The 22311-nt window shown below is 39.9% G+C and overlaps 1 protein-coding gene across 2 annotated transcripts in view; it reads left to right on the top strand.

Moving 5' to 3' along the window:
• LOC101479418 (RNA-binding motif, single-stranded-interacting protein 3) overlaps positions 1-22311 on the top strand; it is a 313618-nt gene that overhangs the window by 81215 nt on the left and 210092 nt on the right. For both annotated transcript variants that reach the window (XM_004549004.4, XM_004549003.4), the window contains exon 3: positions 9344-9580. In XM_004549004.4, coding sequence (XP_004549061.1) covers positions 9344-9580 — 237 coding nt within the window. The remainder of the gene's footprint in view (positions 1-9343; positions 9581-22311) is intronic.

The raw sequence follows: 22311 nt of genomic DNA, 5'->3' as shown, positions 1-22311 counted from the left end.
GTGCAGCCTAGGCGGAGTAGTCGAACGCAGATTCACTGAGCGCTCCACACAGACAGCATCGTCAGAAGGAAAGTTGATAAAATAAATTACAAATGTTGTATTGTTCGATACATATGCGTACCGAACCGAAAGCACTGTATCGAACGGTTCAATATCGATACGAATATCGTTGCACCCCTAATATATATATATATGTATGTATGTATGTATGTATGTATGTATATATATATATATATATGTATGTATGTATGTATGTATGTATGTATGTATATATATACATACATACGTACATATATGTATGTATGTATATATATACATACATACGTACATATATGTATGTATGTACATACGTACATATATGTATGTATGTACATACGTACATATATGTACGTATGTATGTATATATATACATACATACGTACATATATGTATGTATGTATACACACACATGTATGTATGTATGTATGTATGTATACATATGTATGTATGTATGTATACATATGTATGTATGTATATGTATGTATGTATGTATGTATGTATGTATGTATACATATGTATGTATGTATGTATACATATGTATGTATGTATGTATACATATGTATGTATGTATACATATGTATGTATGTATACATATGTATGTATGTATATGTATGTATGTATACGTATGTATGTATGTGTATGTATGTATGTATGTATATATATGTATGTATGTATATGTATGTATGTATATGTATGTATGTATATGTATGTATGTATATGTATGTATGTATATGTATGTATGTATATATATATGTATGTGTATGTATATGTATGTGTATGTATATGTATGTATGTATGTATGTGTATATATATGTATGTGTATGTATATGTATGTATGTATGTATGTGTATATATATGTATGTATATATATATATGTATGTATGTATATGTGTGTGTATGTATATGTGTGTGTATATATATATATATATATATATATATATATATATATATGTGTGTGTGTGTGTATATTAATCTGATTTAATATCATCGTTATGACTCCACAGAGTAGAGTGACATACCTGTGAGATCAAAGCATGCATATGAGATGTTAAATCACCATGAGAAGTTACGTTTTTGCCTTTGATAATGATGACTTGCAAAAAAGAGGAGTGCAGGTTTTGCATGGCTTCAACCTGATCCCAATAATGAGACCACCCTTCGTCCAAATTGATTTAAAGTAAGGACTGCAATGCACCCAAACTCCACCAAGTTTCAAGTAGATCCCATGTCATCATTTGAAAACAAAAAACAGACATACTTATTTACTTAAACAGATTTATGGCGATATGCATGGAATCGTGGGTATTGCAGCAATGAGAATTTCCATAAATGTGTTGGTATAACTTTAATGTGGGAATATGCTTTTGTTTGTATGATTTGGCACCCTCTTGTGGCCACAGTTGGTACTTGGGAAGTTGTTATGCCCAGCTAGTTTGCTACAAGTGCTCAGTGGAGGTGAAACTTTTGCCCACGCATGCCTGTAAGTTTTCATTACATACTATAACCTTAACTATCTAAATTTGTGATGCATGTGTAATGTGCATATACTGAGTTACTATTTCAGCTGTGTGGTCATTACTCATTTGTAAAGCTACTTGTGTGCTAGCGACTGTATATTAGCATGTGTTTGCTAACTTGCTATGATCAATAATGCTAGTTAACGGAAGGTGATGTTTATGTTTAATTTAGGCAACCTTAAGATTTATGTTTTTTGCTGGTTGTCATGAAAACTAAGTTTCAATTAGTACATTATGTATGTTCAGTGAATGAGAAGGTAATTATCTGTTTTGTGTTTATTTAGTTTTACAAAAAGAAAAGAGAAAGGAGAGTAATGAAAATGGATAAAGGATACCATGTATAAGAAGCCTCAGTAACATGGCCTGTAAACTGGAGATGCAGATCGAAGTAAAGAAGAATCTCAGTTCAAAGCATTCTCTTCTTCTCATTCTGTTCACTGTCTGTCAAACTGGATAAGCTAAATCACGCCCACATCTAGTGAGGACAGAACAATAAATGTTGTTATGCCTGTTGTCTATTTATTTTTTATGCTCTCAGTAACTCCTGTAACGGTTTAACCCCAAAGAATAATAGGAAAAGAGAGCACAGCAGACAAATACTAATAAATTTGTCACTGGTAGCAGCCCTTGGGAACAGCATTTCCCTAATCTGACACCCCAGGGGAGAATTTTGGTAGGTGTTAATAAATCAGTTTTGTGATGTGTAAATAATTGTTGGCTTTATACACAAAGAACAAAATTAGGGAGAGATCATTATTTCAAAAATGTAACTTACGTTGATAATGCAAAATGAAATGGTTTCCCATGGTACGACATCCATCTATCCTTCTACCCCACACATACTTTGTTGTCCTATGCAATATATAATAAATTCTTTGTACCCTTTTGTTGATTTAACACACATGTATATCATTTTTGGAGCACTTGGTGAAACGGCTAATGCTAAAGATTTTTTTTCTGGCAGTTCACCACACAATCAGTCCTGATGGTGAGTATTCTTGGATTCACTGAAATGTAAGAGAAACTGGTTTAGATGCAAACCCAGTTATGATTAAAATTATTTGAAGATGAATGAGGTTACTTACAAGTACGTGAAAATCTCCACATAGATTGCTACTCTGCTTCAGTCTACAACAGCGTGAAGCAGAAAAATTGCTGAAAAAGAGCAGCAAACGCCTTCATTGATTATTGATTGAAAATCTGAATCAAACTGACGAATTGGCTAATGTGATGAACTGTCGAATCCATCCTTCCCTAGCCCTGTATTAGGTTTTCTACCCTCCCTGAAGTACCCCTGTGTAAATGTTTATCTAGCCTCTCCGTGGAGGAGGTGAACGCTTCTTGTAGCTGGTCCCAGAATAGTGGGAGTTCAAGGGAAGGCGGCAGGAAAAGGAGTACTGTGTACTTTGGGTATCAGTTTTCATGGTGAAGGTTTTATCAAAATCAGAATTCTTCAGTTTAGGCTAACAGTAATGTAACTTGGCATGATCAACTCCCATTTGCTTCCCATAGGAGGTCAAGATGCAAATTTAGGGCTCTACATCCGCTTCACAGCGGCAGCTGCCTTTAAGTTCATCAGAGCAAAAACATGTGAGAGGCCAAGGAAAATATTTGGTGAGACGTGGAACAGACACAGAATGTTGTGAGGTTTGCTTTGAGCTACAAGCGCAGAAAGGTCATATTATTGTTCATCAAAGATTCTTCGGTAAATAAAGACTCATTCAATAAATATCTTTGCTTCTGGCATCTATCCTCTTTTTTTGTTGTTTTTTTTGTCTGTCTCTGTGACCCCCTTTGCACCTCTATTCCCTTCTTTCAGCCAAAGCAAAAGACTATATTTGGTATGAAAACAGGTTAGGAGTCCACTTTGAGCTTGAATACACAAACCTGGTGTCAAACCACCCAATAGCTTGAAATAATATTGCAGCAGGAAGTGTACGCTGTGAATCCAGTTCATCTCCTGAGATTAGAGCAAAGTCTCTTAACAGGTAGGGTCACAGCAGTTTGTTTGGGGACTCCAGTCAATAAAGATTTTGCAGCCGCGGTGAGGTCAGTGCAGAAATGTTCACAGTATACACCACACTCCAAAGGTTGTAATGCTTGTATAAGTGGCTGTCAGCCATCACAAGTATAATGTCACACTCTGACCCTGTTGCCTTGGTTACCACCTACCGCGTGGCCCTCCAGACTTTCATCAGAAGTGTTTTCTTAAAGCGTTGATAGAATAAGCGGAAAGAGAGAGAGAAGCAGAGACAGAGTTTTGTTCTTGCCAGTCCTTTTTGCCCCAGTTCAAGTGATTGTGGAGGCCACAGGGGTAACTTCTCACTTGCTTTTCAACTGAGAGCAGCCTGAAACCTGTCAGACGTGTCCCACGTGCCAAAATCTACACATGCCCTGCCACCGCGTTGCCTTGGTTACGATTGAACTCGGTCCGCAAGTACTGGAGAATGAATGATAGCGAGTGAGCAGGGCTTCCATTTGTGATCTTACTAGGCGGAACTCCTGCATTTTACCAGGAGTGACACTCAAAACCTGCATGTTTGGCAGCAGGAAGCTGACTTGTGTTAAGGGATGAGGACTGGCAAAGGAGATGGACTTGTACAGAAGAGGCCATTTCACGCAACACAGCTTCCAGGAAGTCAGTCATCAGAGATGCCAAAGGAAAGCTGCATCTCTTTCATAGCTGGCCAAACAGAGCAAGCATGCGTGGAGGACCCTCTTGAAAACAATGTCCCCTAACTGATGCCATCTGGGGTGACTTTCATTGTCACAGAGCCTCTCATTTTTAATTCATTTTCCAATTTCAAAAAATGCTTTGGCACTCGGATGTGTAGCCGTTTGTCATGTTTTGGAGACGTAATTTTTGCTCGTTTAATCCCTTTTTAAGCACATAGCAGTTTTGTGCCAGTGGTCATTCGTCATTCTGCGTGGGCCTCTTGTAAAATGGCAATATGGAGGTGACATGAGAAAAACACGCCTTTATGGCAATACTCCAGGCTTTTTCGAAAACAAGCACAGAGCCAAGATAAAGCACAGATAAAGCACAACAGGAAACCAGCACATTTGAAACTGTGTTGTGGGAAATCCACATTTCTGCCTGCATTACCGAGCATTAGCAATGGGGCATAATGCCCTCTGGATGAACAGATAATCACAGCGCAGTGTTATTTAATGTGTACAGTAAGCAGAGTAGGCAATGAGACAATATTATTTCTCCAAATTTGGTATTACACCTTGAGCTAAAGGTTATGATCAAATTTAAGGAAACTCGTAAGGGGGGGAAAAAGCAGTGTTTTGCCTCAGGGTCTTAGATTCATCTTATAAGAAAGTCTGTACACACCATATTTTTGTAAAACTTTCTTTACTACAAAAGCCATGTAATGTCTTGGTAATAGGACACTGATTACTTCCTCAACAACTTCCCCTTTATTCTTTCTTCTGTTGTGACATAGATTTGGAAATATTTCCAGTATACAAGGAGTCGCTCTGTATGACCGTCCTTAGAGTGGACGTTTCATAATAGTCGTAGGTCACAGAGGGTTGATTCCAGAGGAAACAATGTCTGTCTTTCTTCTTTTTAGTTCACGAGTTATAAAATAGGCTAAAATAAAATGCTGCTTCCTTCTCCAATACTTAGAGTGGCCATTACAACCAAAACCAGGTTAGATTTATGTATTTCTTATACTGGAGTACATTTTTCAATTTAAGTACACACTCTGTGCATTTTATTTTCATTAGAGCTAGCAACATTTTTCTAAACTATACTGCAGCCTTTGTGTTGCATCAGGTTTGTGTTCTAAGATGACAGAAGTTGCTCCTGGTACGGTCTTCTGCTAAGAAGAGATGCTCTTCTGCATACCTCAGTTGTAACGAGTGTGTTATTTTTGCCTTCTTATCAGCTCAAAGCAGTCTGGCCATTCTTCTCTAACCTCTAGCATCACGAGGCATTTTCATTTAGAGAACTGACGCTTGGACACTGGATGTTTTCTCTTATTTGGTTCGTTCTCTGTAAACCCTGCAGATGGTTGTGTGGAAAAATCCCAGTAGATCAGCATTTTCTGAAATAGTCAGATCAGCCTGTCTTGCATGAATAACCATGGCACATTCAAATTCACTTAAATCACCTTTCTTCTTAATTCCGATGCTCATTTTGAATTTCGCCAGGTTGTCTTGACTAGTGTTCACATGTCTAAATACACTTGAATACTGCCATGTGATAGGCTAATTGGGTAACTGTGTTAATGAGCTGTTGAAAATAATTAAGTGGCTGGTGAGTATAATTTATTTAATGACAACTGAGCTGAGAAAGTAAAAATAGAAAATTAAAATGAAATTAATAAGAAAAGCTACTCTTTTTGTGCCAACTGAGTTAAATAGCGGTTTTCCCATAACACCTAACAGTATTACACATTAAATAAAGACAGACAAGAGAGAGAAGAGTTCTGTAATTCAAAAAGGTCTGTCCCCTGATGCATCTAACCATGCCCATATCACCAGGAAGAGAGAAGAGAATGGGGAAAATCACTTAACCAGAGAAACATGGACTCAGGAGAGGTGCTGCGCTCTGGTTCTTCTCTACGTTTTAATGGATCCGCAACACTCACTCACTTGTTCACAGCTGAAAGAAAAGCATTATTTTGCATTACTTGAATTTTCAGTAATAAATGGTGCTGATTATTCCCTGGCTTGCTGAAGTAGTTAGTTTTTCTTTTCACTTAAACCATGTCAGTATCTTGCATCAAAAAATAATGCACATCCCTCCATTTGTAGCATGTATTAATGTATTATGATTTAAAGCCTACACGCTGGATGAGACATTAATATGTGGATGTTCTGTGGGGCAGCACCAAGTTACCTCCATTAATAGGTAATTTCAGATGACCTTTTCACAAAGTATGACAAAACAGCATAAAATGTCCCAAGAAAAGCAAACATAGTTAACATTTTAATATTCTCTTCATTTGATCTTTTTCTGAACTTTCTGTAATATCACATTATACAAACAATATGTGTGTGGGGATGAGCTTTTATTGTAAAAAAGTCATATGTTTTGCCCTGTGGACCTTCATAGCTATTAGGTATTTTGCCGAAAGACTGGGTTGAATCATATTCAGCAGCTCCAACATTTTTTACTCCCTAAAACCACCCGTGTTCACATTTAGGTTAAAGCTGTTCAATCACATGATAAGAATATGAATTAGAGCTAGCATTCATAAATAACTGATAAAAATCAATTAATCATATATTTTGTTTTGATGATCCAGCATTGATTACGCAAGTCCTGAGATAGATTTTTACATGTGGAAAGAGACTTATTAAAAGTTGCACACAAAGGCTGACAAGTGTAAATGTATTATAGATGATAGCTGGCTGGAGTAGCTGCCTGCCAGTCTTGACTCTCGTGTGAGTAGTCTCTGTGTGGATCCACTGCAGCTTCCTGCATTATCCTTACTCAGGATGGTTAGATTTACAGTGAAACCATTACAATTGAGTTTCAAAGAAATGCATAAGCTAGCACAAAGAAATGGTAAATGGTAAATGGTAAATGGCCTGTATTTATATAGCGCTTTACTAGTCCCTAAGGACCCCAAAGCGCTTTACATATCCAGTCATCCACCCATTCACACACACATTCACACACTGGTGATGGCAAGCTACATTGTAGCCACAGCCACCCTGGGGCGCACTGACAGAGGCGAGGCTGCCGGACACTGGCGCCACCGGGCCCTCTGACCACCACCAGTAGGCAACGGGTGAAGTGTCTTGCCCAAGGACACAACGACCGAGACTGTCCGAGCCGGGGCTCGAACCGGCAACCTTCCGATTACAAGGCGAACTCCCAACTCTTGAGCCACAATCGCCCAAAGAAATGTGTAAGCCAGCAGACAGTATATACACATCTGTTTGCCAAATATGTAAAAGCCTCCTCCTTAAAAGTGGAAAAGTACCTGTAACCAGACACTTTTATAAAATGCTGAAATATGGGCAGACTGTAGCTCTCTGACAAGCCGCTGAAAATCTGTGACATGAATCTCAGTCTGGGGACCAATGCTGTATTCTAGTCAAGAATGTCAGGACCCTTGGATCTCGGGCTCGTGTAAAACACAGCCCTGCCCTATCATATAAAGAGGGAATCATCCAAATCGCCTTTAAATGTATTAAACATGTTTAAAATTCGTTGAAAAAGAGTCTGTAACAGAACATCTCTGCATAGATGCTTTAGTCCTAAATGCCTCCTCATTGCCTGAATGGTCCTCATTCATTAGACCAGCGGAGGTTGTTGCACGACTTGGGGCAGCACTTAAACGCCATGAACTGGCGAATGCTTGTGTTAAAGTAGCGTCTATGGCCACGCAGCTTAATGGACCATACTGGGGGCCGTCCTTCCCCTCTGGCTTTTACAGTAGCAGTATAACATTGTGTTAATGTCTCTATAGCACCCAATAACTTCCATCAGCGAGATCCAGCTCGAAATGCTTATTTGTTGTTGGTACACTATATCCTGCCCACACACACAGTTTCAAATTCTGACCCTGTGACTAAGCCTTTTATTTAAGCCCTGAGAGAAAAGAACATCTCGGTGCGTTTCATATGTTTGTTAAAAGGGGGAGGATGCTTTATTTATTTTTTGTTTTTTGTTTTCCAGCTGTAGTTTCCATTTTTACATGGGTTGAAACCTGGTGATTCAAAATTGTGCTTCGCATATTTCTGTTTTTTCCCAGCGCTTACGGTTTTATGACACCATTGGGCCTCATTTTCCACCATGTAGTGCTGTATAAATGCATCTATTCTGCTTTGAGGGGGGGAACAGATTCCTCCTGTTTTTTATTAACATGAACCCTAAACCTGTCATTGTATGTATTGTATGAATTAGGCTGAACTTTGGCTTACATTTTCCCCCTCCAGTTCTTTAGTGATGAAGAATACAGAACTGGAAAGCTTTCTAAGCACAGCTGCCATCACTCTGCTCCAGTAACCCCTGTGTGGGGTGGCCTCTGACCTCAGTGAAAATCCAACAGGGGCTAAAGGGGACTATTAATGTTCACTAGTGATGTACAGCTGTGCTTCATTCAAGGTGGTTTGCTCTGCACACAATTTGCACATGCAAATTAAATTCGTGGCAGATGGTCTTAAGATTGCATCATATTTTAGATGTTTTACGTGAGGGAGTGAACTCTGAATTAGAAGAGTTTGCAGATACCTGCAGTATTTGCCCTAGGTCTTGTTAAAATGCCATGGATCGGCATGTGTGCTCTCTGTGCCCTGTGTGTCCTGTATTTCTTCTGTGCTCCACTGGCCATGACAGCCGAGGTAACCCATCTCAGAGCTGCATAAGCCAGACTGTCAGCAGATTCAGCCCTGTGTTTCCTGGACCCTGTTGATACCCAATACTTAATGGCATACTGGGAAGCTTTGTTGCGAGCCTGTAATCCAAGCATCTTATCAAACCAATCAGCGCTTTTCCAGCAAGAACACATCTCGACCGTGACAGTAGGAAGTTTCACAACATCTGGTGTTGGGTGGGGGCAAGAGGGAGTTGCGTGAAAAGAAAGTGAGAGAACAATCTTGATGTTTTGGCATGAAGTCTTTAGATCGACGCCACATCCTGCTTTTCTTTTGATACAGGTCAGTGAGCGAGCAGTTGGGCAGTCACTGCTCGCCGGCATTTTTGATTGTGATGTTTTGGATGCCAATGTTCATCATTGCACTCGCTTAGTTTCTTTTTTTCTCTCTCACTCTCTATCCAAAACAAACTTCTTTTCTTTCTCTCTGTTGTTTCTATCCAGCCGTCCTTCCAGCCCAGTGCAGCAGTGAGAGGTTTCCACGGCAGTAAGTCAGCAGCCATGGGTCCAAGTCTTGGCTCCAATTGGACCAGTGGTAGCAGTGGTGGTCAAGGGGCCTGGAGCGGGCCTTCTTTCACCCGTGCAAGTCTGCAGCATTATATATCTCACCAACAACAACATGCGCAACACCACCCTCAGTCCACGCACACTAGCTACGCTTACTGCCCAGCGCATACGGCTGTGAGTACAGTAAATTTCCTCTGTGTCTGCACCTCTCTGTCATTTCTAGCTGCTGTGTTGCAATAATTTCTTTGAATACCAAGAATGCTCTTCTTGTCTCTCTCTCGCTTTGGAGTCGATTGGTTGCAGTTACCATCAGGGAAGCTCTTACGCACGCAGCAAATTCTTTCTCCATCTCCTCCTCCCACTCCTTTCTTTGTCTTCCGCTTTAATCTTTGCCTTCTTTTTCTCAAACCCAAGTATATCACTTCCTCTCAAACCTTCCTCCCCTTCCTGCTCTATCTCTTACTTTGACCCTCTCTCTCCTTCTCACTTCTCTGCAACTTAATTTGTTTTTCTTTCATCCATCCTCTGCATCGGCAGTGCAATGAGAGACTAATTGAGGTAGAGACACTTCTGGATGGCTTCCCTTGTCATTATCCTTGGAATTAATTGCTGTTCTGCAATCCGTCTGATTTGACTTTATTTGTGCTATCTGCCTTTCTAATGTAACGTTTGGGGTGTGACTGGAACTAAGGCACAAGCCAAATTGAGGAATTTTATTATCGTCATGTTGCTGTCACAGTCACAGAGCTGGAAACAAAGATTTGGCAGCTTTTTTTCCCCCCTCTCTGTATTTCTTCCTGTAATAAATGTATTTTACAAGGCTTCACACCAAATCTTTCTCTCATTTTCTCTTTTTTCCATTACAACACTCTGGTATTCTCTCATCTTACATATGCACCACGCGAATTCCCTGCTGCCTACTTGCCTGCATGTTGAGACTCCCCTGAAGCGCCTCCGTGTAAAGAAATTGGATTGGATTTAGATATGATAATCATCACTGTACATCAGCTGCCGGATCCAGCATTCCTTTTATGTTATTTCTTACACACTAAAGGACACATTCATACTTTTTAGAAAGGTGGAAAACGGTTGTTCTTTAAGAGCCCTAACTGTTCTTTGTGTGTGTACGCTTCATTTCAATACAGAAGTCCTGCTTTTGCTTGCAGTACAAAATCGTCGCCATCACTAACAAACACCATCTCTGCCGCTGTTGTCAATTAGACCACTTCTGCTACCTGAGGCAAATAAGAGCTCTGTTTTTGGTTCCAGCATTTGCACAATACTGTTGAAGAACAACAGAGAACATTCCACAACAGACATAAATGCTGATTCTGTTATTGTAGATGCGGCGCCGCTCGATCAGTTGTCATAAGTTTTTGGGAGCATTACGGTCCTTTCTTGTCCTGCTGCCACATCCCACCAGAGATATCAGGCACAGTCATCAACATCTGCACACACAGGACCCATGAGTGTCTTAGTTCTTTTTATGCAACAAACAATTTAAAAAAGAGCTATCATAAAGCCACTTTTGTCCTCCTCTGACTGAGCATGGTCATTGTTTTCCTCAGTGGAAAATAGTGCTGATCTTCATGAAGCGTTTCAAAGCTCGATATCCACCCAGGCAACAGCCATCTGTAGGATTAGTGTCCGTATTCCCTTAAAGGGAGGAAGTTATTATCAGCACACTCCATTCTCTGCTGTGTGTAGCCCTATATGTTCTGCATTCACATACAGTGCATGTATATTAGTGGTAATTCGCTTTGTGGGAGTGAGGAGACTGAAATCTGGGTTTTGCATACAGTAGGTCACCAGAAAGTGTAACATTTTGGCATTGGTAGTGAAATTAACTTTAGATTGGACAGGATTTAAAAACAATAGAAATATTATGTTTTTTGGTTTTGTTGGGGTTTTTTTTATCCTTTGGGTGGCTGTTTATCACTTTGTAGACTGAAGAAAAAAGTGTCAATCAATTTCTAATGGGTTGATTTTTTTTTAATTGCATCATTGTTTAAAACCCCACAAATTTTCAAATTTCCGAAAATGCATAGTAATGGCACACATGATTTTATTATTGTTAAAAAACTGAGAAGATAGATTCACAACAGACCGTTTCTTTTTCTTTTTTCTTTTATTCTTCTTCTTTTCCACTCTATTGCTCTGTATGTGTTTTTGTACGATGTTGCTAAGCCATACTTCTCACACTCCACGTCTAACCTGTCTTGGTTGCTGATCACCACAGGATCATCAAACTCCTGCCCTTATCTTGGCCCTCTGCGATCAAACCATCGCAGGTTTAGCTGGCTTTAACTGCCCTGTTTTCATGGGACAGTGGGGATACTTGTTTGCTTTTTGGCAGTTTTCATTTTCTCCCTGCAGAAGGTAATTTCTTCCCTACTATCATGCTTTGGCCTCAACACTTGGCCTCAAGGAAGATTTACAGTGACTAGAGATGGCTAATCCAGACACTTACAGTAAACCAAAGAATGGTTCCAGCTTTTGAGTCTGCTTTTGTGTTTTAAGTTTCTCATAGACAACACATACTATATTTATATGGAATTGAAATCCAGTATATCTCGAAGACACTGAAACCGATACCCCTCTGAAAGTTAGCTTCCCCTGTAAATCCGTCAATTTTTTATTGCCCCTCCAAATGCTGTTGTAATTTCAGGCGTATTAGATGCAAAGAATGCCCAACAGAAAGGAAAGAAAACAGAACTGATAGCTTAGCGTGTGTCTGTCCTTCCGGCTAAGAGAGGTGAGTAAATAAAGGGGGGGAAACAGAAAGGCAAGTTAGGATCCAGCAGAGATCAAGAAGCTTTGCCTTCAGTGGGTTTGTAATTACAATGGAAGGAGATACATTTCCACTTTTAATATGGTGAATACCCCTCAGGGAACCACGGGCTGACAAAACACAGTAAAGAAAGTCACGTAGACGTCAGAAGATGTGACTAAAAAGAGAGTCAAATAGATGGATTCTCCTATTTCCAGCAACTGTGCAATACTAACGCATACAAAGTTCTTTCATAAACTGCAGATTTGCCGTGTGTGTGTGTGCGTGTGTGCGTGTGTGTCCTCTGCCATTGTATTGTTTGACATTCTCACACTACACATAAGGAGTTACAGGGAAATTACTGAGATGGTTAGTGGTTTAAAGCAGACTTTAATAATAAACTTGGACACCGAAACATTTGATTTTGATTATACAGGGTGGGCCATTTATATGGATACACCGTAATAACATGGGAATGGATGGTGATATTAAAGTCCTGTTTGTGGCACATTAGTATATGTGAGGAGGCGAACTCCTCAAGATGGGTGGTGACCATGGTGGCCATTTAGACGTCGGCCATCTTGGATACAACTTTTGTTTTTTCAATAGGAAGAGGGCCATGTGACACATCAGACTTATTGGTAATGTCACAAGAAAAACAATGGTGTGCTTAGCCATTATAGAAGGCTCTCTGTGATAGTGTTGGTCAGCCTGTCCAATATTTTGGTTCCGGTTGAAATATTTCAACAACTACTGGACTGCTTGCAAACAAACACTTAAAACTCTACAATGAAACATAGTGTTAGGCTCCTAAATTTGTTTTTTTTTCTTCCATTACTGTATGAGACTCAAAGGACTTGAGGTTCTTAATGTTTTTATAAAATGTATTGTCAGTGCTGACAGTCATTTCAATCAAGCCTAGAAACCTGTAGATGGAAAATTGATATTTAAACAGTAGGAATATGGTTTGAATCTTGTTTACAGGGTTTTAAGAAGCTTTGAAAGAAACGTGTGTGAGTGAATTAATGTGTTCATAACATTGTTTTGCTAATTACTGTTGAATAACGATGTTATTTCCCAACCCCGATCCACTAGCTGTTCCAGCTGAAAACACCTAATCCTTATTTTGATCAGGTTTGCTACAAAGGTGATCAGGCATATCTGCGTGATGATTGGGCAGACTGAATTGCCATCAAAGCTGGGATTGAAGTAAATGCTAAACGGACTGGTTCTTACATAGTGCTTATAGTGTGCTTGGGCACTCAAAGTGCTTTATACAATTTGCCTCATTCACTCCCATTCTTACAAACACTTTTCCCCCCCTATGTTTTATGTAAAAACTAATCTAAGTAATGCTTTCTGCCAACCTCAACATCCTTGGATTTTTAAATAGCAAGCAAGCTTTCCTTTTATTTTTTCTGTGTGTGATTGACACAAAACAGAAAAAGAGCATGTGTTTTTAGTCACCTTCTATCCTTACATAAACGCCTTTTACTGTGTGACCTGTGAGCTGTTTCATTTCTGATGGTATGCTTCTTCTTTACATCATATTATGATCAAAGAGCCTCACATCAACATTGCTTTGTTGTCCCCTCAGTTTATCCTGTCCAGATATTATTCATGGTTGTGATAGTGTTTCATTATTTCACATGTAAGGCATTCTTGGGATTGTGGTCTTGTATTTGCCGTTTAACTGTTTAATTGTTTACAACTGGGGGGAATTGAGTTACCAACATGGTCTACTTGAGTTGACTGTGTCCATGTAATGTGCTTATAACCAAGTTAAACTGAATTCATGCAGATATGAGTGCATATGTTGGAGGGAATAAAAAAACTGAGGCCTTTTGCTCCTTTGGTGTTGTGACAAGATATATGTGGAAAGACTGGGGATGCATTCTGAACTCAAGGGTCAGCCCGCATTGTGTCTATATACTGCTGCAGAGTTCATCTCTCTTCATAACATATAGATAGAGACACCTGCACACGTGCTGCAGAGGACAAAACCAGCTTTCCTCCCCACAGCTTGGGAATTGTTTTAAGAACTGTTGGAACACATTTTAAAATGTTATGCCCTGCAGTACTAATGCTCTTATCAGGTATACATAACAAGATCCATTTTTCCCCCTCTAATGAATACATTTGGGTATGTTATCACTCCTTTATCTGAGAACTTGGACATCCCTTTGAAACCTTCAATTTAATCCACTGTTGTTGCCTCAGTAAACTCTGATTGTTACCTCATTAGATGTGCCGAGCACAAACTGGCAAATGATTCAGTCAATACAAACGGGCTAGCAGGGATTCCCGGCACATATCCAGATTCACAAGGTCTAGAAATTCAGAGAAGAGACAGAAGGAGACACTGCAAGACTGTGATACAATAGGCGGTAATCAAAAAGGGTGGAATAGACGGAAAGGAAGATAAAAAGGGAACGAGAGGAATCTGCAAAATGTTGCTCCGGTGTGTCTTTTTAACAACCATGACCAGCATTTAACTTTGATCATGAACCCTTGTGTTTGATATCCGATAACATCATCAATGGAGATTTCAGCAGAATAATGGTTCTCTGCATTTTCACGTATAAACTAGGTGCAGGTGTGCTATAAATTCATCCAGCTCACCTTTTCAACTGTCTGTCTTTGTGAGGGCTGAACTCTGGCACAACTCTTTGTGTTGTGATTAGCTTAATTACCCGCAACTCACAAACATCCATTTATACTGGATGACAGATGATACTGTCATTTAGCTGAATGAATGGCCTGATTTCTGGCAGAGGGTGAGGGTGCAACTGCTGGCTCAGGGCCTGCACAAAGGCAACTGAGCTGAGATTAGTTATTTGTGGATCCACAAAGGAAGCACAGTAATCAGACCTCTGGAAGTGAAGTAACGCTGAAAAGAGTGAGTGGGGAGGTGAGGCAGGGATTCAGATCTGCTGTCATGGAGTCCAAGCTTTTTTCCTCATGGCATGTTTTTCAAAGAAATGTTCCTTCCAAGAGAAAAATAGTTAGGACTTCCTAATAGCAGAGGCAACAGATGCCAATGTGTAAGGAAGTGCATTAGCTTTACACTGCGAGCCTCTTTTATCAGCTCGTGAACGAAGCGCATTGCTCATTCCCCAAATACTGCAATGATTCATCTTTGCCATGAGCTAGAATGGGCTTTGTCTCAGTAATTAATTTAGCTCTCGGGACAGCAGTTGGAATGAGTCGTGTCTTCGAGGCCTAATTAAAAGAAGATTGTCAAACATATTCTAGGTCACACAGCTCAGAATCTCCAGCCATTAAAGGGATGTTTTTAGGCACTCCCACCTTGTCCTTGGTGGACCATTTTGCTGGCTGATAGAGCATGGGCTACACAGAGAAAAACAAATGGTTTTATTTGCCATGTTGATTTCTTCAGGCAGCACTTGAAAATTGAGACACTTGATGTTTTGTTTATTATTGGCTGCTTGAGTCAATAACTCAATCCACTTATGGGTTTGTGCCCTGCGTGGCTTCTTCTTTGCCTTCGCCTTTGTCTGCCGTTGGTTTGTTTGTAATTGTTAAGAGAACAGAATTCCTTTCCGTGGAAAATAGACACACAATTAGCTTCCTATACTCAGATAAATGAGAACGTTACTGTGCATGAGGTTCGCGGGTTTAGGATCACTGTCTCTACAATAACAGTCAAACAGTGGCTGGAAACACTTTTTTTATTGGCACCACATTCATCATAATGTATCAGCTGGAATTGTCATTTTATTGAACCAGTCAGACTGACAGGCATGAAGCGTTATCTTATCTGTCCTCGTAATGAGAATCATTGACTTTAGTTACAGGCGCAGAATATCTCTAAAAGTGTACACACACTCACATATGCGCACACACACAGGTTCTCAACAATTAAGTGCGAGCTGCCGGGCTTAGTGCCTGTGTCCATTGTAAGCACTCTAAACCTGTTAGACTGTGACAGACCATTAAAAGGCTGCCAAGACTTCCTTAATTTGCTTCAACGGTGCACACTGAGTGCCATGAGTGTGTCTCTCTGTATGAATGTGCATTTACTTCTTATGACACTCCTTAGCTCCAGCCTCCCACGACCGTATCCGCTGCCGTCGCACTAACATTTACAAACAGTCGAATTTACAGGATCAACCCTACCAAGTCATCGCAGTATCTCTGCTTCAATTTTTAGTATGGAAATAACACATAACGGCCAATTTGTGTGTGTTTAGGCAAATCCATTAAACCATAAAACTGCTGTCAGCATTGATGTATTTTCATGCTGAATATTTTCTGAAAATTGTTACAAGCAAAACATACACATCAGTAATTATCTTTGCACTTGAGCCATTTCTACTATAAATTGAAGCTGCCGATCCCCAGCGCTTGTCAGTTCACATATTTCCGATATATATAAATGCCTGCTGCATGCATGTAGATGTGTTCACATTTGAAAATGTTAATCATTAGTTTTTTGTTTTTGGGGCATTGGGATGTGGATTTGTCCTGGTAGACAGTGCCAGTAGAATCTGGTAAAAACTGTCAGGGAAGTGGAAATTAGAAATTACACACCTTACAAATTTCACATCTTTTTTTTCACACATTGAAATCAACAGGATAAGCCCAGGCTCCCACACTTTTTTTTAAAATGCTCTGTTTCCCGTCGTTTGTTATATTTGACTCGTATAAATAGGTTTCCACAGAAGCGTCAAGTACAGTTTTGTCTGTAATGCACAAAAGTTGCTCATTTTAACTAAGGCAGAACATGAATTTCTCTTTAAATACTTCTGCAGCTGGCTGGATTCTAACCAAATGAGCATGGTCACGATGACAAAGCACTTTGTTTACTAGTGCACCAATCCAATTTAGAGGGAAACCTTTTGCGTTTGACACTTCTGAACGAATGCTTTTTGGGTGGATGTTTCACCTAGAAGGCATTTCCTGTCGTGACCAGAGCTTGGCTTTCTACACCATTAGGAATTAAAGGCTCGGGCCACAGGATCTTGAAAACCCAGACCACAGGAATATCCAGAATCTGACAGCGCTTCCAAGCCTCCGTATGTTTCATTTCCTATTTCACAAGAGCGGGCGGTCCATGTAAATTCCTGGCTGTGGTATACCACCACTCTTCATTTAGCAGCGGTTCATGGTTGATATTAGATGTTGAACACAATGGGGGATGTTAGAAGGTGGATTAGGAAGGGTGCTGGCAGATCTTACAGGGATTTAAATGGGTGCCTTCTCTTGTTCATATCATGTGGACTGTCATATTTACATGCCATTGCTGGCTTAGTGTTGTTTCTTGGCCGTGTTTCATGGCAATTCGTAGCGTCTCATCTGTGAAATCACTGTTCAGAAAATCAGTTTGCACCTGCTGCTTTCTGTTCAGGTGATTAGTCAATGACAGGTCAGAGCAAGGAACTATAAATCACACATCCTGAGCTGTGGATGTGGCCTTAATTCATCATATTTCACTCTTATCATGCCTTTGTTGCAGCTACACATGCATACTTATATGCACACACACATAACTGACATCCATGCACAGATGGGCTTTCTTATATGGCTGCCTGGGGCTGTAGGATTGGCTTTAAAAACACCCATAACATCTGTAAAGTATTATGACTGATTATACTGGTCCTTCAGTGCAATCATGCAATATGGGCCTGAGCAATGGTTGAACGTGAACCGTATGGGAGGAAAACGAGGCGATAAGGTCTCTGTGATTCGAAGCCGCGAGGCCCTCGGCTACATCCACACCCTTTCATATTAACTTACTTTATTTACATACAGGCATGGGCCTCACTTTAAGTAAGTATGGAATTTGATCATGTGAATAATTAAAAACATGATCCGATATGAACTACACTGAAAGTATGAGCATCAGAAAACACAAGTACACTAAAGTCATGATCACTGAAGCAAATGTAACATGCATTTTCCCTCAATAGGAAGATAGTAAAGATGGTTATGTGGCAACACCTTTGTTCAGATTAGGGTTATTAAGTTTGCTGTAGACCTGACCACGACTATCATGGTGATGATGTCAAATATCAAATCAAACCAAAAAGTGGGCATGTGCATCAAATCGAGCCACACTGAGCCGTGTTTAATTTGTCGCTGTTTTTGAAGCAGGAAGTAAATTTAAGATGCAGTATGATATACACAGACATTTTGCATACATTGTGGTGAAGTGCACCATACCACAAACATCAGATAACAGGAAAACCCATATACCGCACATGCATGTAAGAGGTATGGTGCGCTTTGTCCTCAAGCTAATGTTGTGTGTAAGCTTGAAAGTTTAGGGCTCTGTGTAGTATCTGTATCTGCAGCAACACTGATTTCCTGGGAAGATTTCTTTTTTTTAAATACTAAAAATGATCTCTCATGTATTCAGGAGAATTTAATTTAAGCAAGCTAGTCAGTCGTACTGGTACCTTTATCCTTTGTTTCTGTAGTCAGATGAGACAAAGTTGCAGAGTTTTAAAAGAAAGGCTGTTTGATAGTCTCGATATCTTGTCTCCAGACAGATTTTCAGCTCCTCTTCCATTACCACCTCCTGACTATTCCTGCATATTTTTCTATAAAGCCAGTCCTCACTTGTCCACCAGGTGGCTGGAGTCATTTCTTCAGTACACCTGTGGATTGTTTGTAAATCAGCCCTTTTGGGAAGTAAGAAGTCATGGGTTCCTTGATTGACATTAACGATGACTCATGTTTACGGTGGCCCTGAGAGGCAAATAGGAAAAAACTAATTTCCAAAAGCACAAGGGAAGTGTTTCTGGGGAAACAATAACCCGACAGACCAGTTGTAGGAACCCAAAACGTGCTAGGTGTGTTTTATCATGATCCATATAATACTGATGATGTATTTTTAGGCTAATAGTTAGGCTAACACACTTACCTCTCATCTTTTCTTTCCTCACAAAGCCGATAGATCCTCCACTTCTTTTAAGTGTCTCCCAGCGCAATTCTTAGCATATTTTGGTTCCTGCAACTGGTCCGTCGGGTTATTGTCTCCCCAGAAACACTTCCCTTGTGCTTTTGGAAATCTGTTTTTTCTTCCTATTTCTGTTTTTCCTATTTCTGTTTTCCTTTTTCCTATTTCCATTGTGTTTTGTGTGCTTTTGCAGCGTTTTTCTTATTGCTGGTGTTTTAAGTTGCAGTCCCTTTGGCCCCTCAGGGCCACCATACACGTTCCTGCAATGAAATAATGAATTATAACTGTAATTACTGTAATTAAGATATCCACCAAAAAAATCAAAATATAGTCAGATTTTGTTTGCATTGATAACAAACTACATTAACTTAGTCTTTCACTAGAACCCCCTGCAGCCGTAGGCCATGATGACTGTCATGCACAGTATATAGGGGTTGCTGTAGAGCAGGTCATCCACTACTTGGTCTGTTGGTGTTTCAGTAACTGGCTGCTCCAGTCTGCATGCCAAAGTATACTAGACTCTGGATGTCTGGAGTTTTGATCTCCTCCATACCTGCTTCATACCCTGGAGGACGGGGCTGTGGCTCCGCACACTCCCTAGCAGATCGTTACATGGAGAAACCTTTGGAATGCAAGCATGCTGATCCACACAGGTATGCACACAGGTGTACACACGGGTATTCACAGACGCGGACTACAGCTTTCTTGGCTGCTGCCTCAAAGCACATTGTGCGCTGTCTATCTTACGTGCTGCACAATATCGTTTATTACTTAGTATCTACTGATATTTACTGCTAGCTAGTTTATTGTGATGGTGCCGTTTTTTTTTTATTATGTTGCTCTTTGTTGTTTGCTTTCTCTTCTGTTTTTTTTCTCCATACAGGTGACCCAGGTGTTTTGTTTTGTTTGGGTTTTTTTTTCTTTCTTCCCCCCCTTCTCACAGTCTCTTCTCCCCTTTGGTTTTCTTTCTCTCCCTCTCTTTCTTTCATTCTTTCTCCCTGTCCTATCCCCCAGTCATGTCTGTCCCGTTTGTAGCAACTGAAAATAAAATAAATTCATAATTGTAATAAAGGTCAATCAAATGGACCAATATGGCAAGGCCATGATGATCCACTTGGTAAAATAAATCCGCTTGGCATCTTTCTTGGCCTTAAGACAACAATTCTGATGGCTAAAGATCCAAATGGGACACAAAAAAAACCAAAAAACCAAAAAAAACAAAGTATACTAAACCCCAGGTTTCTCTCTGGTGTGTTCATTAACATGAATGTTAGCGAGAAAGCACTGAGCCATAGAAAAAAAGGGTTTGTATGAATGTGTGTGAATGGGTGAATGGGGTGTGGTATGAAACTGATAACCAGTCCATTTACCATATAGCTTTCTGACTGATGTTGATAATGTAATAACCAGTGCAGGATTTCAAGTTTACTATGTGGCTATATTCCCTTAGCCTCGTCTCTTAAATGATACATCACATGAATCTATTCAACAGAAAATAAAACATGAAAAGATAAAATGGCTGAATCCATGATTCAGTGGTTGTGTGAGGTTTTGCCACTGAGCTAAGCTGCTGGAGCGTTTTGATTTATTTAAGGGGAGCATTGTTTTTGAATGTTCCTCTGAGTGTTGTTTTGGCAGCGAAATTGCACTGCTCGAACAAGTCTTGTTGGAAGACAAAGCTTGACGGTTCACTTCCTAGTTGGCTCTGTTAAGGCACATACAACGACAAATGCATAAAAGCCACATGCGATTGCACACCTTGTCACCGTTGTAAACTAGTGGAGTCAAAAAGCAGTATGAAAAGTTATCAGTTAAGTTCACCTATTCTCAAAATGTGTTTTAATAGCATTACTGTATCACATTCTTCAAATACTCTCAAACAGTAAAGGATTCTTGTATGAACAATAGAAAGATAGAACCCTCCATTCATTCTCTCCCAATAGCTTTGGATGTGTGAAAAGGTGGGAGGCTTGTTGGAGCTGCTTTGCTCCATTTAGTTAGTGCACTTTGATGACTTCAGTACTTGTAATTATAGAGGCGCCACCAAGGAAGCAATCTCAAAGTGCATTGCCCTGAAAGTCTTACACTCGCTGATATCAAATGTTACCCAGTGGAGTTGCACCATAAAGGGAATGTTCTTACTCATCTACTACATGGTTTCTAGCACCTCAGTGCCATCTGCTAGTATTAAACCCTACAAACCCCACGATAATGGTCGATGTGTGGGTCTGGGTGTGAATGGACATCCATCTATTTTTGCACTAGATACCTTTTTGGGGATGTACCATGCTTCTCGCCCACTGTCAGCAAGGATAGACTCCAACAGTCAATTATAATAATTGTTTGGTTAAGTGGGAGATTAAGGAAATCGATGGATAGATGTTCAGTGTGATGTACTGTATGCCGGAAATATGTGACACATTTTACATTGTGACCATGATGTATGTCCAGCATGCCAAGTGTGCTTAAACACATTAAAATTGCTGAAGCTGCAGTGGTTACTTGAAGGCATATCAGGCTTACTAGAGCGCATGAATCCATTAATTGTTCAACAGTCTTTAATAATGCATTTGTTGTACCATTTAGGAGAAATTAAATAGACAAAAAGTGTCAAGTTCCTAAGACTTAATTAGCAAGAAACTGTTGTATTAACAAGAAACAAAGCCTAAAGAAAAACATGTTGTACTACGTATCAGCAGTTTATAAGTGTCAGCCACTCGGCTTGTCCTCACTCATATGATGAGGACAAGGCAATTGATTTAACATTGATTTGATAATGATTAATACATTAAGGGTTATTTAAACCAGCGCTAACATGTTTTTAGCCTAAGGGTAAGCAGTAATGAGCTGTAAACTAACATATTATCGCCCGGCAAGTAAATCTGGAGAATTTCACCCCTAACTGTTGCCCATTTATGCACCCAGAATACGTAGAGCAACAGCAAATTCATTTGTATTCTACTACTTTTAGCTGTGTTCTTCACCATCTCTCATGTGAAATGGTCCACTGTGTTCAAAAGCTAGCCACTAACTGTATGTCTGCCAGTGGTTGCTGGGCAGGGAGTTATAGTAGTTTTATTATGAAAAGAGCTGCTTGCTGCAGCCAAAAACAATGCTCTGAGAGTGGTTGGATGCTTACACAGTAAAATGATGTGCTGGAAAACCAAAACAATAAGCTGAAAGGCACTGTACAGCCCTGCACAACTGAGA

Source organism: Maylandia zebra, linkage group LG22, assembly GCF_041146795.1.
Source record: "Maylandia zebra isolate NMK-2024a linkage group LG22, Mzebra_GT3a, whole genome shotgun sequence".
In the NCBI taxonomy this organism is placed as follows: Eukaryota; Metazoa; Chordata; class Actinopteri; order Cichliformes; family Cichlidae; genus Maylandia; species Maylandia zebra.
This window is presented reverse-complemented; position numbering and strand designations above follow the sequence as displayed.